At 43.3% G+C, this 18,548-nt stretch overlaps 1 protein-coding gene across 3 annotated transcripts in view; it reads right to left on the reverse strand.

Moving 5' to 3' along the window:
• fkbp6 (FKBP prolyl isomerase 6) overlaps positions 1-18,548 on the reverse strand; it is a 79,341-nt gene that overhangs the window by 22,904 nt on the left and 37,889 nt on the right. For all 3 annotated transcript variants that reach the window (XM_072243056.1, XM_072243054.1, XM_072243055.1), the window contains exons 6-7: positions 15,479-15,598; positions 12,460-12,657 (exon numbers count right to left, since the gene is read on the reverse strand). In XM_072243056.1, the coding sequence (XP_072099157.1) occupies positions 12,460-12,657; positions 15,479-15,598 (318 nt within the window). The remainder of the gene's footprint in view (positions 1-12,459; positions 12,658-15,478; positions 15,599-18,548) is intronic.

Raw genomic sequence — 18,548 nt, forward strand, 5'->3', positions numbered from 1 at the left:
AATATAGAAGCTTTAGTTTTCATGGTCATGGAGTCAGAGACATACAACATGCAAAGCAGCACTTTGGCTCAGCTTTCTATTGAACTAACCCTGTACTGGCATCAAAAGAGTACCATGTACAGAGCTGACTGAAGCTCAGATTTAGTAAGGCAATGCCCAGTGCATTCAAAGTTCAAAGTCAATTTTGTATCAAAGTACATACAGTATAAGTAACCATTTACTACTCTGAGATTTATTTTCTTGCGGGTGTTCACAGTAAGTACAAAGAAACACAAGTAGGGTCAATGAAGAACTGCACACAACAAAGATGGACAAATAACCGATGTGTAAAATACAAAGAAGTGTGCAAATGCAAAAAGCAAGCAAACTAATAAATAGATAATAACTATTGAGAAGAGGAGTTGCAGAGTATTGAAAGTGAGTCCAAAGGTTGCAGAATCAATTCAGTGTTGGTGTGAGTGAAGTTGTACTCTTGGGTTCAAGAGCTTGATGGTTCAGGAGTCAATCTGTTCCTGAACCTGGTGGTCTGGGACCTGAGACTCCTGCACCTACTTCCAGATGGCAGCAGTGAGAGGAGAGCATGGCCTGGGTGGTGGAGGTCCTTGATGATGGATGCTGCTTTCCTGCAACAGCGTTCTTGTAGATATTTCAGTGGCGGGGAGGGCTCTACCCGTGATGGACTAAGTTGTATCCACTACTTTTTGTAAGCTTTTCCATTCAAGGTCCATAACAGGCCATGGTGAAGTATACTCTCCACCATGCATCTATAGCAGTTTCTCAAAGTTCAGATGATGTGCTGAATCTTAGTGAACTTCTAAGAAAGTAAAGGCACTGTGTGCTGGACCCAGGACACATCCAGCATCAAGGAACTTGAAGCCGTTGAATCTCTCCATCCCTGATCCCCCTGATGAGGACTGGCTCATGGGCCTCCAGTTTCCTTCACCTGAAGTCAATAATCAGCTCCTGGTCTTGCTGACATTGAGTGAGAGGTTGTTGTTATGGCATCACTCCGCCAGATTTTCAATCTCCCTCCTGCATGCTGATTCATCACCATCTTTGATTCAGCCTGTGACAATGATGTCATCAGCACAATTGAATATGGCACTGGAGCTGTGCTTAGCTTCACAGTCATAAGTGTAAAGTGAGTAGAGCAGGGGGTAAGCACATAGTCTTGTGGGGCAGCTGCGCAGATGGTGATTATGGAGATGTTGCCAAACCGAACTGACTGGGATCTGCAAGCGAGGAAATTGAGGATCCAGCTGCACAAAGGAGGTTTTGAGGCCAAGGTCTTGAAGCTTATTGATTAGTTTTTGTGGGGCAGTAGTGTTGAATGCAGAGCATTTGTCATTCAGGAGCATCCTGATGTATGCATCTTCACTGACCAGATGTTTCAGGATTGAGTGAAGAGCCAATGTAATGGCATCTGCTGTTGACCTGTTGTGACAGGAGACAAACTGGAGTGGATCCAAGTCACTGCTCAGGCAGGAGTTGATGCGTTTCACCACCAACTTTTTCACAGTGGACGTACTGTAAGTGCTAATGGACAATAGTCATTGAGGCAGGTTACCACATTCTTCTTAGGCGACAGTATTATCGAAGACTGCTTGAAGAAGGCAACAGATGTTCTGTCAGTCAAAGCAAGCACAGAAGGCATTGAGCTCATCCGGGAGCAAAACTGTGTTGTCATGTACGTCGCCTGGTTTCACTTTGTAGGAGGTGATAGTATTCGAGCCCTGCCACAACTGCTGAGCATCTTTCTGTGATTCAGGTTTGGTCTGGAATTGTCACTTCGCACACGAGATGGCTTTCTGGAGGTCACATCTGGACTTCTTGTATTCTACCTGGTCGCCAGGCACGAATGTCACTGATCTGATCCTCAGCAGGTTGTCGATCTCTTGGTCCATCTAGGGCTTCTGAGTGGGGAAAACTCTAACTGATTTTGTGGGGTCACACTTGTCCATAAGGGATTTGATGTATGTGGTCTAAACTCAGTCCAGCTGAGGGTGTGATGTAAACAGAGGCCAAATGAAAATCAAACAACCACAGATGCAAGAAATATGAGGTGAAAGAAAATGTTGGAAATGCTCAGCCGGTCAGACTGGATTTGTGAGAAGACAAACAGCTTTAATGTTTCAGGCTCAGGCGATGTCAGCAGCCACACATTCTGCCGCCCTGCACAGACATTTTTCCACAAGGTTTACAGAATACAGTTTGAGTAGTTCAAAGTTCAAAGTAAATGTATATCAAAGTACACATAAGTCACCATACATAACCCTGAGATCCAGTTTCATGTGGGCATTCATGGTAAAGACAAAGAAACACAGGAGAATCAATGAAAAAGCACACGACAAAAACAGACAAACAACCAATGTGCAAAAGACAACAAACTGTGCAAATATAAAAGAAATGAATAAATCAACAATAATTATCGAGACACTAGTTGTATAAGTGAGTCAATAGGTTGTGAAATCGGTTTAGCTCAGTAGTAACTAGGGATGAGTCCCTTGTGAAATCCAAACCAAGTTTAATCATTTTGAGTGCTCATTGAGATGATGAGAATCTTCAGTTAGAGTTTGTTCTTGCCCTAAGTGATATTGATCTCACTTCTGCAGAAGGATTGTGGCTTTAAGCCTGACTTGAGAATTTAAACGTGTGCCACAAAACGGGGCAAGGAACTATTCCCTTTTCCTTCATGCCTTATCGAGAACCACAGTCATAGTGATGTACAACCCTTTGCTAGTAAGTGCTCATCGCCATCAAACATCCATTTATGCTCGTCTTACAGGAACCCCATTATTTTATTCTCTCATCGACTAACCCAGATTCCACTGCTCACCTACATGCTTGGGAAATTCCAGTCGCCAATCCATCCAAGTTCAAAGCTCATAGTAAATGTTATTATCAAAGTATATATATATATCACCATGTACAACCCTGAGATTCATCTTCTTGTGGGCATACTCAATAACTCTATAGAATAGTAACTATATCAGGATCAGAGGAAGACTGTCCAGCCAGGGTATTCAACCAGAGTGCAGAAGTCAACAAACTGTGCAAATGCAAATATAAATAAATAGCAATAAATAATACGAACATGAGATACTGAGATGAAGAGTCCTTAAAGTGAGATCATTGGTCATAGGAACATTTCAATGATGGGGCAAGTGAAGTTGAGTGAAGTAGTCCCCCTTTGTTCAAGAGCCTGATGGTTAAGGGGTAATAACTGTTCTCGAACCTGGTGGTGAGAGTCCTGGGGCTCTTGTACCTTCTAAATGATGGCAGCAGCGAGAAGAGAGCTTGATACACAGAACACACTCAGATGCACAACACAGACACAACCTTTAATATGTGGGGGGAACTTCAGTCACTGAGAGAACAGACAAAGTCCACACACACCGAACCCAAAAGCAGGAACAACTGCAGGACTCTGGTGCTGTGAGACAGCAGCTTTACTGGCTGCACCATTGTCCACCATCCGAGTCTCAGCACGTTGTTAAGACGTCACTGTGAGTAATAGTACTTCAAGAGAGAAAATTGCCCAGTGTTTCACCAGTACTGATCTATTTTAAGCAACATTATAGTCTATCCATTTCACATTTTGTCCATAAGATCATAAAATAAAGGAGCAGAAGTAGGCCATTCAGTCCATCAAGTCTGCTCTGCCATTCAAACATGGGCTAATGTAATTTTTCCAGTCATCCCCACTCCCCTGCCTTCTCCCCTTGCCCTTTGATGCCCTGTCTAATCAAGAACCTTTCTATCTCTGCCTTAAATGCACCCAATGACTTGGCCTCCACAGGCACTCCTGGCAACAAATTCCACAGATTTACCACCCTCTGACTAAAGTAACTTCTCTGCATTTCTGTTCTAAATGGACGTCCTTCAATCCTGAAATCATGCCCTCTTGTCCCAGACTACCCTATTATGGGAAATAACTTTGCCATAACTAATCTGTTCAGGTCTTTTAACATTCGGAATGTTCCTATGAGATCCCCCCTCATTCTCCTGAACTCCAGGGAATACAGCCCAAGAGCTGCCAGACATTCCTCATATAGTAACTCTTTCATTCTTGGAATCATTCTCATGAACCTTCTCTCAACCCTCTCCAATGTCAGTATATCCTTCCTAAAATAAGGAGCCCAAAACTGCACACAACACTCCAAGTGTGATCTCACGAGTGCCTTATAGTGCCTCAACATCACATCCCTGCTCTTATATTCTATACCTCTAGAAATGAATGCCAACATTGCATTCGCCTTCTTCACCACAGACTCATCCTGGAGGTTAACCTTTTGGGGATCCTGCACAAGGACTCCCAAGTCCCTTCGCATCTCTGCATTTTGAATTCTGTCCCCATCTAAATAACAGCTTGCCCGTTTATTTCTTCCACCAAAGTGCATGACCATACACTTTCCAACAATGTATTTCATTTGCCACTTCTTTGCCCGTTCCCCAAATCTGTCTAAGTCTCTCTGCAAGCTCTCTGTTTCCTCAACATTTCCCACTCCTCCACCTATCTTTGCATCATTGGAAAACTTAGCTACAAATCCATTAATCCCACAGTCCAAATCATTGACGTACATCGTAAAAAGCAGTGGTCTCAACACCGACCCCTGTGGAACTCCACTGGTAACCGGCAGCCAGCCAGCCAGCCATTTATTCCTACTCTCTGTTTTCTGCCGACCAGAAAATGCTGCACCCATGCTAGGAACTCCTCTGTAATTCCAGGGCTCTTACCTTGCTAAACAGCCTCATGTGCGACACCTTGTCAAAGGCCTTCTAAAAATCCAAGTACACCACATCTACTACATCTCCTTTGTCTACCCTGCTTGTAATTTCCTCTAAAAACTTCAGTAGGTTAGTCAGGCAGGATTTTCCTTTCAGGAAAGCGTGCTGGCTTTGGCTTATCTTGTCACCAGCCTCCAGGTACTCCGTAACCTCATCCCTAACAATCAATTCCAACAACTTCCCAATCACTGATGTCAGGCTAACAGGTCTATAGTTTCCCTTCTGCTGCCTCCCACCCTTTGTAAATAGCAGAGTAACATTTGCAATTTTCCAGACATCTACAATGTCAGAATCTATCGATTCTTGAAAGATCATTGTTATTGCCTCCGCAATTTCTCCAGCAACTTTCTTCGGAACCCGAGGATGCACTCCATCAGGTCCAGGAGATTTATTCACTCTCAGACTGTTAGGCTTCCTGAGCACCTTCTCAGTCGTAATCCCAGGGCGAGTACTCAGGATGTGCGCAGCACAACTGGCAGGTGTGTTTACAGACATTTTTAATCTCTTCTCCTCTCAGTGTAGAGTGCCCTCCTGCTTCAAGACATCCAACATTGTCCCTTTACCAAAAAAGACCATGGTAACATGCCTGAACGACTGGCGTCCTGTCGCACTCACCTCAATAATAAGTAAATGCTTGGAGAGGCTGGTCAAGGATTACATCTGTAGCATGCTACCACCCAAACTGGACCCCTACAATTCGCCTACCGACACAACCGATCAACAGATGACACAATAGCCACTGCTCTACATACCGTCCTTACACATCTGGAGAAGAAGGATGCTAATGCTGTTCTTGGACTACAGTTCAGCATTCAACGCCATAGTTCCATCCAGGCTTGACAAGAAGCTCAGAGCCCTCAGCCTTGACCCTGCCTTGTGCAGCTGGATCCTAGACTTTCTGTTGGATCACCAGCAGTTGGTAAGAGTGGGCTCCCTCACCTCCAATCCTCTGACTCTCAATACAGGAGACCCTCAGGGCTGTGTACTGAGTCCCCTCCTCTACTCCCTGTATATCCATGACTGTTATCACCACCCACAGCTGTAATCTGCTAATTAAATTTGCCAATGACACTACATTGATTGGCCTTATCTCAAACAATAATGAGGTGGCCTACAGGGAAGAAGTCATCTCTCTGACACAGTGGTGTCAAGAAAACAACCTCTCCCTCAATGTCACAAAAACAAAGGAGCTGGTGTGGATTACAGGAGGAATGGAGACGGGCTAACCCCTATTGACATCAATGGATCTGGGGTTGAGAGGGTAAACAGCTTTAAGTTCCTTGGCATCCACATCACCAAGGACCTCACGTGGTCTGTACACACCAGCTGTGTGGTGAAAAAGGCACAACAGAACCTCTTTCACCGCAGACAGTTGAGGAAGTTTGGTATGGCCCCCCCCAAATTCTAAGAACTTTCTATAGGGGCACAACTAAGAGCATCCTGATTGGCTGCATCACTGCCTGGTATGGGAACTGTACCTCCCTTAATCACAGGACTCTGCAGAGAGTGGTGCGGACAGCCCAGTGCATCTGTAGTTGTGCACATCCCATGACTCAGGACATTTACAAGGACAGGTGTGTGAAAAGGGCCCGTAAGATCATTGGGGACCCAAGTCACCCCAAACACAATCTATTTCAGCTACTACCATCCGGGAAACGGTACTGCAGCATAAAAGCCAGGACCAACAGGCTCCGGGACAGCTTCTTCTACAAAACCATCAGACTAATGAACTCATGCTGATTTGACTGTACTCTATATTACACGGACTGCTCTATTTATTATAAATTACTATAAATTACTATGATTGCACATAGAATATTTAGATGGAGACATAACAGAAAGACTTTTACTCCTCATGTATATGAAGAAATAAAGTAAATTCAATTCAATTCACTGCACATACTTCACTTCCCTCTCAGTCGTAATTTTCACTGCACATACATACTTCAATGTACTACACATTACACAGGGCTTACTTCAATGTGATGAGAGAATTTGACCAGGCTAAAACAAAACCAAAGGTAAGATTAGTAGATAAAATACTTTGGAACAACAAGTTAAAAAGATTATATTTCAGATGTTGGCTTTGTACAGTCTCACAAAGGGGAAAACAGAAAAATAACCAAGACAAGAATTCCTTGGAAGACAAAGGAGACGATGAAACAAAAGGGGTGCATGATATGCATCTGCCAAATAACGCAAAATAGGAACTCGACTTTACATGGAAATCTTAAGGAACAGATGAAAAGGAAAATAAGACAGGTGAAGAGGGAAAATGGTGGCATGCTGGTTGATACAAGAAAGGAATCCAAGAGTCTTTTACTGGCCTGCAGAGAAAAGATGGGCAGTGCAGATTACTGTCATAGAAAGCAGCTGGATTAGTACACTTAATTGATAATTATTTTTAAAATCAGTTTTTAACCACAGAAACCTCAGCTGAAAAGATAAAGAAAAAGTGATGAGGAGGTGTTAGAACAGCTAACTAAGCATAGTCGCCACCTGTTTCAAATATATTATATCCTAGATTTCTATAGGAGGCGTGGGTGGACACTCAAACAGCTTCATAACTTTCTTAGAAGAAACATAGCTCCCAGAGAACTGGAAAGTGGTGATGCAACACCATAGCACAAAAAAATATGCAAGTACTTTCTGGGAAACTAGCTGGTCGCCTTCATCTTGGTGGTGGGAAAACATTTGGAAATAACAACAGAAACCATTAATAGCTTCTATGAAGGGCTGCAGTTGCAAAATATTGACTGTTTCTCTTTACACAGATGCTGCCTGGCCAGCTGAATTTATCCAGTGTTTCCTGTTTTGTTCCAGAATTCCAGCATCTGCATTTTCTTTTTAATTCTCAAACCACTAATAGGCATTTGGAGGATTTTGAAAGAGGGCCAGCATCAATTTCTTAAAAGCAAACAGTGTTTGACATGCCAAGAATACTGAAAGGAATGCAGTGGGATTCCAGAAGGTGCTTGACCAAACCCCACATAAAAGGGTGGTTACAAAACTGAACCCAGCAAAGTATCAAGTGATGGCTTAGATAAAAATGCTGCCCAAGGAAAGCAAGCAGAATCGTGATGAGCTGCAGCAACAAACAACCGGCTTTTTGAAACTCTATGGGTTGAACAGCATCGAGAGAGGAAAGGAGTGGCTGGTTTCAGGTTAAATCACTGCATCAGGACTGAGAGTGGGGAGGGGAGGTGGCCAGTATAAACAGAGGAGGGGGGCATGGTGAGGTGCTGAGACCAGGGCCAGAGGTGATGGTGGGTAAAGAGGGTGCTGGTGGAGAATACAGGAAATTCAGGGAGGGGTAAAGAAAAAGATGGAGCCAAAAGGTGGGGGGGCGGGCGGGGTGAAGGTAGAGACAGCTGCTGGAGGATGATATGCAAGTGCTAATATTGTTGGAATCTGATAAATAAGGAAGGTTATAAATGGGAACCATTAGGGGAGAGGTGAAAGGTCAAAAGAACCAGAACCAGAAGGCCAGGGTCGGGTGTTTGGGAGGGTGGAGAGAAGAGAGTCGGTGGGTGAAGTGTGAGGCTAGTAGGTGGATGGAAAGCATGGGAAAGGGGACAAAAATAGGGGGTCAGAAGGACAGAGAGTGAGTGGAGGTGGGGTCATCATGGAGAAAACCAGAGGCAAGGATTACCTGAAGTTGAAAAACACAAACGTTCATGCCATTGGGTTGTAGACTACCCAGGCAGAATATGGGGTCTTATTTCTCTGCTCTGAGTTACACCTCACTCTGAGATGAGACAAGGAGAGAGATGGGCAGCTTGGTGTGGGAATGGAAACGACGTGTGACTGGGAGCTCAGATGATCATTGCAGAGAGAATGCAAGCATTCTGCGAATCGGTTGCCTGGTCTGTGCTTGGTCTCTCTGACGTAGAGGTTATGGAACATAGGAGAGTACACATAGTATCGGCCTTTTGGTCACCAATGCTGTACTGATCTTTTAACCCACTCTACAATCAATCTAACCCCTCCCTCCGACAGAGCCCACAACCCTCTGTTCTTCTTTCATCAATGTGCATATCTAAGAGTCTGTTAAACGTCCCTAAAGCACCAGCTTCTACCACAACCCCCGCTGTGTTTTGCGGGTTATGGTAAATCTTTACAATTAATTAGGGTACATTCAGTCTATTACTATCAATTCTGTAAAGCATTTTTTAGGAAAATGTGTATGTCCTGGACAAAGTGCAGAAAAAAGTTACTAGAATGATAAACATGAGAAAGTCTGCACATGCTAGGAATCAGAATCAGGTTAAATATCATAGGCATATGTTGTGAAATTTGTTATCTTTAAGGCAGCAGTTCAATGAAATACACGATAGATAAATATAGAGAAAAAAAGAATTAAAGTATATACATGCCTATTGAATTATTTATTTTTATTTTTTTTATATAGGCATCCGTTAGTCTCGTGAGACCATGGATTTGCACCTTGGAAGGTTTCCAGGGCGCAGGCCTGGGCAAGGTTGTATGGAAGACCGGCAGTTGCCCATGCTGCAAGTCTCCCCTCTCCATGCCACCGATGTTGTCCAAGGGAAGGGCACTAGGGCTGATACGGCTTGGCACCAGTGTCGTCACAGAGCAATGTGTGGTTAAGTGCCTTGCTCAAGGACACAACACGCTGCCTCAGCTGAGGCTCGAACTAGTGATCTTCAGATCACTAGACTGACGCCTTAACCACTTGGCCATGCGTCAACACTGTCTACTGAACAGTTAAATTAAAATGAGTCGTGCAAACAAAAGCAGAATTACAAGGGGTGATTGATAAGTTCATGGCCTAAGGTAGGAGGAGTCAGTTTTAGAAACCTAGCACATTTTTTTTTCAACGTAGTCCCCTCCTACATGTACACACTTAGTCCAGCGGTCGTGGAGCATACGGATCCCTTCTTTGTAGAAGTGGTCCACAGCAGGCGTGATTGGTAAGTTCGTGACCTAAGGTAGAAGGAGATGAGTTACAGGTGCCCCCCGCCCCCCCCGTTTTCCGAACCTTCACTTTACAAAACCTCGCTGTTATGAAAGACCTAAGTTAGTTACCCGTTTTCGCTAACAGAAGGTGCTTTCACTGTTACGAAAAAAGGCAGCGCGCGCCCCGAGCAGCCAAGCTTCTCCCCTGGAACCGCATTCTAGCTGGCACTGCTTAAACACGTGCATTATCTCGATTTATTTTGTGCATCCGTTAGTAAGATGAGTTCTAAGATATCGGAAAAGCTTAAAAGAGCTCGTAAGGGTGTTACACTTAGCGTAAAACTAGACATAATTGAGCGTTTCAATCGTGGTGATGAAGTAAGGACATTGTCCGGGCGTTGAACTTGCCTGCATCCACCATTCACACTATTTATACGCAGAGAGAAAGAATCTTGAAAGCTGCCGATGTTACTGTTGTTTCTGCTCGTAGCAAAGTGGTCTCTCCTAGTCGGCATCCAATAATGGATAAAATGGAAAGTCTATTGCTTGAGTGGATTGATGGGTGTACGATGTGTGGTGTTCCATTAAGTTTTCTTATACTTAAGGAGAAATTAGTCTTTTTAATAAGCTGAAACAGAAAGCACTGGACCATGGTGATGAAAGTGTTGCAAAAGTGGAACTTAAAGGTAGTCATGGGTCGTTCGATCGGTTTCTGAGGCGAGGGCAGCTTTATAGTTTAAGCAGTGGTCCCCAGCCTCCGGGCCGCGGACCAATACACTGCCGCGCAGAATGCAGTGGTGCAGCGGTAGTCGGAATGCACCCAGCACATCTTTAAGAAAAAAGCCGAAATAATCAAGTAAATTAATTAGGTGCTGCCCAGCACGTAAATGTCAGCCCAGATCAGAGGTGATTGCTGATTGTGTCAGCTGGTTATTCGTATAAGCAAGTGTTTAACTGTGACAAAACTGCAATTTATTGGAGTCTCCCCGATTCTGTTAAGTGAAACTACACTGTACATACATTATTCCTATTTTATATAGGCTGTGTATTTTTATGTGTTATTTGGTATGATTTGGCAGCTTCATAGCTTAAAGGTTACTGGAAAGAATGTTTCTGCCGAGAGCGCTTCCGCGAGATTTTCGCTGCGCTAGACAGTACTGCAGAAAAGTATTTCTACTTTATATAGGCTGTGTATTTATCATATCATTCCTGCTTTTACTATATGTTACTGTTATTTTAGGTTTTATGTATTGTTTGGCATGATTTTGTAGGTTTTTTTTGGGTCTGGGAACGCCCAAAAATTTTTCCCATATAAATTAATGGTAATTGCTTATTCACTTTACGACATTCCGGCTTACGAACCGTTTCATAGGAACGCTCTACCTTCGGATAGCGGGGGAAACCTGTATTAACTTCAAGCTTTCTGCATTATCACTCAAAGAGTTGAACTGCACGTGCATCTAACGAGAGCGTCTTGGATCTTCAGGTGGTCCACAGCAGGTGTGATTGATAAGTTTGTGGCCCAAGGTAGAAGGAGATGAGTTATACAGCTTTCGTTACATGCACGTACAGTTCAACTCTTTGAGTGAAAACGCAGAAAGTTTGAAGTTTCTCTTCGTCACCTTCTATTTTAGGTCACAAACTTATCAATCACCCCCTGCTGTGGACCACTTTCTGGAGGTCCAAGACACTGACTTCTACAAAGATGGGATCCGTATGCTCCAAGACCGACGGACTAAAGGTGTAAATGTAGGAAAAATAAATGTGCTAGGTTTTCTAAAATTGATCCCTTCTTCCTTAGGCCATGAACTTATCAATCATCCCTTGTAAAAAAGTAGTGAGGTCATGCTCACGGATTCAATGTCCATTTAGAAATTGGATGGCAGAGGGGAAGAAGCAGTTCTGAAATCACTGAGTATGTACTTTTGGGCTTCTGTACTTCAAAATGCTGGAGGGATTCCGCAAGTCAGGGAGCATTATGGAAATGAATAACAGTTGACATTCCGGGTTCATTTCCAGAGAAGCTGCCTGACCTGCTGAGTTCCTCCAATATTTTGTGTGTGATGGGTGACTTCAGGTACAGGTTCGATTGGAGATGCTCTCCTTGAAACAAACAAGACCCAAGCAATATCATGGTGACCTTATGTAGAGCAAGTTGAGAAGAAATGTCCAATTAGCAGATGTTTCATGGACCAACGAGTGAAGTTTCCAGGCGTGGGTACAGAACGATCGGGATGTGCAGGTGGTTTATTGACAAATAGACTGAAGATCTTGCTCATTGCCTGTCTGGGAGGTAGAAACAGAGTCAGAGTTTTGAAGAGCACGTTGCATGGAGCAGAAGGGAGAATAACTTACATGGAATAATTTACAGGGATAAGGTGAAAGTGTATGAAAATGGCACTAACCTACTTGCTCTAAAAAGAGCTGGCACAAACTTGATAGACTGAATAGCCTCCTAAAGTACAGCAGTGGATGCAATTCTACAAGCCCAGACTAACTCAAAACAGGCTGAGAAATAAAACTGTCCTTTGTCTGTGCCCATTGGTACATTCATGAACAGGGAACTGAAATTACAATCCAATCGAAGACATAATTTAGTTGTTCACTTAATTTACAAGATTTCAACATTAAAATTGCTTCCAAAGCTCTAAGCCAATCAGGCATGACAATTCTTCCCCTTCAGCACTGAATTCACAAAAGTAAAGTGTGAGCTTTCTCAGCAGGAAGCTGCACGTAGTGTAAACCACTTACCTGCCCACACCTGAACAATGCTTTGGGATGCTTGCTATCGATCTGTAGGGCCCTTTCCCCATAAACTAGTGCACGGCTTGGAGCATTCAGCTTCAGACACACGATGGACAGATTCAGGAACAGCAACAACTTGGAGGAGTCAATCTGCTGCTTTTGATCCTCATTAACCGGTTGGAGCTGAGCAAACACGGACAGGGCCTGAGGAGAAACAACGAGAAGAGGAGAACATGTAGGACAATTCCGCCATCTCTCTGGGACTGGCTGTGTAATATAGCTGGGATGGGGGAAATTAAAATGCAATTAAAACCCAGAGATTAGCAACCTAGACTGAGGTCTCCTCACTCCTTTTCCAATGGATGCACTAGTACAATACAGGAATGCTTAAACAAAACTGTGAGCAGCAAATGTAGTGAAGACCGTTCAAAATATTCAGAAGGTGAACAAACAAAGGGAAAACGAGATCCAGCTCCAACAGGAATATTTTATGTAGAATGCTTGACGAGGAGCCTTAACACAATGGAAGCACAGGGTCTATTGCTCAAAAACAAGTGGAATGACAATCAAAAGAGGGTGTTGTGGACCAGAAATGCAAGAGAGGTGACACCCATATTTTCTGAAAAGTTGTGTAGCAAAGGGATGAGGCAAGGCCACATCTACTCGAGGCGAGGGAGCTCTATGCATAGAACAATAAATAAATCTAGAGGACATTAGAAAAGTCAGACTTTTGGCCCATTAGCAATGTTTGCTGTGTACAATTACATTCTAGGATGATCGTTGAGCCAGAGAAGGATTATAGAGAATTACAGGTCTGGGAGTTTGAAGGGCCAGGGACATGGAAGAAATCGAAGACAAGGCTAACTCTGAAACCAACCCCTACGTAACCAATCAGCCAGCAAAGGGGTAGAGGGTAAAGAGATCCTGACATGATTTAAGAAACAGAGTTTTGTACAAGCTCAGAGGAAAAATGGGGAAGCTGACCAGAAGTTTGTGGAAAACTCTACAGCTAACAAAAGTACGAAGAGATGCAGCAGGAGGCAAGATGAGGATGTGGAAATATGTGCAAACCCGAGAGACTGAAGCATATTCAGGAACTTGAGAGGAAAAGGACAAAAGGTGGACAATGAATTGAAGACTAGATGTTTGAGATAACACAATGAAGTAGAGGAGACGTATTAGTTTACAGGCACAATCATTATTTTTAAAATGGCACAAAATGATCTTTAACAAGGTAGTATAGAGGTAAAATATAGTACAATTAGATATCACCCCTATATTTACCAGGAATCTCACAATTACAAGGGGCAAATCAGTGATGCACCTTCATCAATCTAATCAATAAGCCTGATGTAAAGTCTCAACGCATAATATCGACTGTCCATTTCCCTCCACAAATGCTGCCTGACCTGCTGAGTTCCTCCAGCAGTTTGTTTACTGCTCCAGATTCTAGCATTTGCGATCTTGTGTGTGCAACGTTACTGGCATAATAATAAACAATAAAATATTATAATATAGAATTAAATTAATAGTGCAAAAAGTGAATAAAAAAGAGAAAAAAGTGAGATATGTATATGGACCCATTGTCCATTCAGAAATCTGATCGTGGTGGGGAAGAAGCTGTTCCTAAAATGTTGACTGTGTGTGTTCAGGTATGTCCTTGATATCAGCAATAAGAAGATGACATGCCCTGGGTGCTTAATGACAGATGATGCCATTCTGAGGCATTGCCTTTTGAAGATATCCTTGATGCTGGGGAGGCTAGTGTCCATGATGTAGCTAGCTGAGCTTTTCAACTCAAGCTGGCCTGGTTGAAACCTTCCACAATGATAGGAAAGTCATCAGGGTGTGCTGTTTTGTGGCTGCTGATCTTTCTCTGGTGTCTGCCTGATGATGGCCAGAGGTGGAATGTACACCGCTACCAGGATGAGGACAGAAAACTCCCTTGGCAGATAAGATAGATGACATTTGACCGCTAGATGTTTCAGGATGGGTGAGCAGGACCAAAACAGAAGTATCGTGTCCATGCATCATGAAGCACACTCCCCTTCTTCTACCTTTAAAAAACTGTTTATGATGAGTTACTCGTAAAGCATACTCCCCTTCCTCTACCTTTAAAAAACTCATTATGATGAGTTAGTCATGAAGCATACTCCCCTTCCTCTAACTTTAAAGGACTAAAGTGACCTGTCTTAGCAGAGAAAGGTGAAACCATCGGGATACAGTGTCGTGTAGAAATGGCAGACGTGAGCCATGCTTCCATGAAGCAAAGTACACAGCAGTCCCTGATGTCCCTTTGGTACTGTAATCTTCCTCTCAGTTTATTTTGTAGAAACCGTACATTCCCCAGCAGGATAGTTGGGAGGGTGTCTGCTTTTCAACCATACCTGTAGTGCAGCATGCCTTCCACACTTCGGTTTTTTGTTAAAAATAGGAACTGCACTCGCAACCGTCTTCCATTCAGGGTCCGTTGACTTTGGGGATCAGTAGATTTAACTGGAGCGCCCAGAGGAAATCCATGCGGTCACAGTGAGAACGTACAAACCCCTCACAGGCAGTGGTGCTGTACCGGGTTGTTGGTACTGTAAAGCATTGTGCTAACCACTACGCCACCGTGCCACCTCACTTTATGCTCGGTCATATTTTTATACTATCACTTAAGCGTGTAATTGTTCAGTGAATTTTTAGCAACTGTAGTGGAGCTCGTTTTGTGCCACTGAACCTATTTCATGGGTTACTTGTTATCTAAGGAATGTCCTTTACCTGCCTAGTCTAGTTGGATTGACTATGACTTTGTTGTTCTGTTTCATTCTTTGTCTCTGCCTTCACTACAGTACAGCAAGTTGGTTTCAGTCATCTTTTTATTAGGAACACATAAAACAACCATGACCACCAACTTTTACATTTAATAAAGGCTATTTGATGAGCTCAAATTAACAGATCCGGAACCCTTCCTACCCACCACCATCATAACCAACTCATGGTGTCAGAAAGCAGCAGTAAACTTCCACCCACTCCTTCCTACCTTCTTGTATTGGTCCTTGGCATCCTGGTATTGTTTCTGGTAGAAGAAATAATTCCCAAATTCCCTCTCCGTGTTGACAACCTTCAGCAGTTTGTCCAGAGGGTAGTTAACCTGCTCTGCCTAAAACCGAGGAATAAAAGGTTATCAAGAGGAATAAAAGAAAACCAGCTGTTATCAAGGCACTTTCCACAAAACCCAGTCCCGATTAACACATCTTGGAGTAAAAGTCAGCTTAAAGAAGTAAACTGTCTTTCATAAATGGTGTTTTTATTTTTAAGTCTCTGGATTCCACTGGATGAGAGAGGTGACTGGATCATAAAATATTTTCATGATTTATTGCCATACTTCTGGGTCCTCGATCTGCAACATCAAGAATGTTCTCCTTTGATGGCTGAAATGACAGGGTTTTCCGCTGCAGCCTGTCAGCATTTAAGATGCAGCAACTGGGAGACACATAGCAGTACAGGGTTAAGAGGCTTTAAAATGACAATGGTGGAATTACAGAGTAGGTCAGATGGATAGAAGTGGGAGGAAGACGCTCCATACCCAAGAGCGTAACCAAGCAGCTCTTCCATGTTCCTATCAGCTTGCCCTCAGTCGTGGGAACAGGATTTCCAAATTCCAACTGATCCAGCAAATTTCTGTTCCTCCTCACCAATATTCTCCCACATCCACCACCCCTAAAGCAAATTGGTCTCCAGCATTTTGCTCACGGCTAGCCTTAATCTCCCAAGTCACTACGGGAAGTACCACACAACTGCTTAACTGCAGAAGATATCACAATGGACAATGAGCCAGTTATCATCACATTCACTGTATGTACACTTCCCAGCAAAGATGTAGAGTGAAACTGTAGTGAATAATTCTTCCCATTCAATGGTACCACCTTAAAAAAGTCCTACATCATTTAATATTTAAGAAGGCTGGGAGGCAGCAGAAAGGAAACTATAGACCTGTTAGCCTGACATCAGTGGTTAGAAGTTGCTGGAATCGATTGTTAGGGATGAGATTATTGAGTACCTGGAGGCACATGACAAGATAGGCCAAAGCCAGCATGGTTGCCTGAAAGGAAAGTCCTGCCTGACAAACCTACTGCAATTCTTTGAGGAAATTACAAGTAGGGTAGACAAAAGAGATACAGTAGCTGTGGTGTACTTGGATTTTCAGAAGGCCTTTGACAAAGTGCCACACATGAGACTGCTTAGCAAGATAAGAGCCCATGGAATTACAAAGGAGTGGCCAGCATGGGTGAAGCTTTGGCTGGTCGGCAGAAAACAGAGAGTAGGAATAAAGGGATCCTATTCTGGCTGGCTGCCGGTTACCAGTGGAGTTCCACAGAGGTTGATGTTGGGACCACTGCTTTTTACGATGTATGTCAATGATTTGAACTATAGTATTAATGAATTTGTGGCTAAATTTGCCGATGATACAAAGATAGGTGGAGGAGTGGGTAGTGTTGAGGAAACAGAGAGCCTTACGATGGTTTAGGGGAATGGGGAAAGAAGTGGCAAATGAAATACAATGTTGGAAAGTATATGGTCATGCACTTTGGTAGAAGAAATAAATGGGCAGACTATTATTTAGATGGGGAGAGGATTTAAAATGCAGAGGTACCAAGAGACTTGGGAGTCTTTGTGCAAGATACCCTAAAGGTTAACCTCCAGGTTGAGTCAGTGGTGAAGATGAATGCAATGCTGGCATTCATTTCTAGAGGTATAGAATATAAGAGCAGGGATGTGACGTTGAGGCTCTGTAAGGCACTCGTGAAACCACACTTGGGAGTATTGTGTGCAGTTTTCCGGTATTTTAGAAAGGATATACTGACATTGGAGAGAGTTGAGAGAAGATTCATGAGAATGATTCCAGGAATGAAAGGGTTATCGTATGAGGAACATCTGGCAGCTCTTGGGCTGTATTCCCTGGAGTTCAGGAGAATGAGGGGGGGATCTCATAGGAACATTTCGGAAGGCCTGAACAGATTTATATATAGGCAAAGTTATTTCCCATGGTCGGGGATTCTAGGACAAGAGGGCATGACTTCAGGATTGAAGGAAGTCCATTTAGAACTGAGATGAGGGGAAATTACTTTAGTCAGAGGGTGGTAAATCTGTGGAATTTGTTGCCACGAGCGGTGTGGAGGCCAAGTCATTGGGTGTATTTAAGGCAGATAGATAGGTTCTTGATTAGCCAGGGCACCAAAGGGTATGGGGAGAAGGCATGGGAATGGGGATGCCTGGAAGAATTGGATCAGCCCATGGTTGAATGGCAGAGCAGACTCGATGGGCCGAATGGCCTACTCTAGCTCCTATACCTTCTGGTCTTATGGTCTAATGTTCCTACTTCATAAATAACAACTCTTTTAAACAATACGTTTTTTTTACCTGTGCCCTTCTGGGGTCTTTGTTTCTCAAAGATTTTCTGCAAATATTTTGTTTCTAAACTTAGAGGCTCAATTTTCATCTCAACATTCAGCCTCCCCTTCCCTTCATTTCTCATTCCAGAGGCCCACCTTATTAACTCCTTCAATCAGATCACCCTTCGTTAATCCATTTGTGGGAAATATGCCTCATATGACACAACTGCCTTAGCACTGCACAGCACATTCATGTCAGCCTCTATCTCATCATTGCAATTCTGTAACACAATTAATATTATTAGATTTGAGACTGTTTACTGTCATTTCTAGTACACTTGTAGAGGAGAACAAAATAATTGTTACTCTGGATTGGATGCAGCACAAAACAAAAACAGTAAAACAAGAACATTATAACAAAAAAGACAATAAGCATAAATAATATGAGAGAAAAATAAAATTTTATATACACAGACACACATATACTTTATATATATGTACACATAAGTGTACATAGGGGTGTATGGGGTGTCAGGGAGGGGTAGCACCTCTGGTGGGGGAACATGTCACGTCCTTTTCAAGGCGGTTAGTCCACCTTTGGTCCCCACCTGGCACTCAGCTCTCACCTGTGACTCCCCGTAGTTGTTTGCATGTGACTGCGGCCACACCTCAGGCAACTGCTTCGACAAGCCGGCTAAACCAGGTGAGGGTAGCCGA

Source organism: Mobula birostris, chromosome 25 (genome assembly GCF_030028105.1).
Source record: "Mobula birostris isolate sMobBir1 chromosome 25, sMobBir1.hap1, whole genome shotgun sequence".
In the NCBI taxonomy this organism is placed as follows: Eukaryota; Metazoa; Chordata; class Chondrichthyes; order Myliobatiformes; family Myliobatidae; genus Mobula; species Mobula birostris.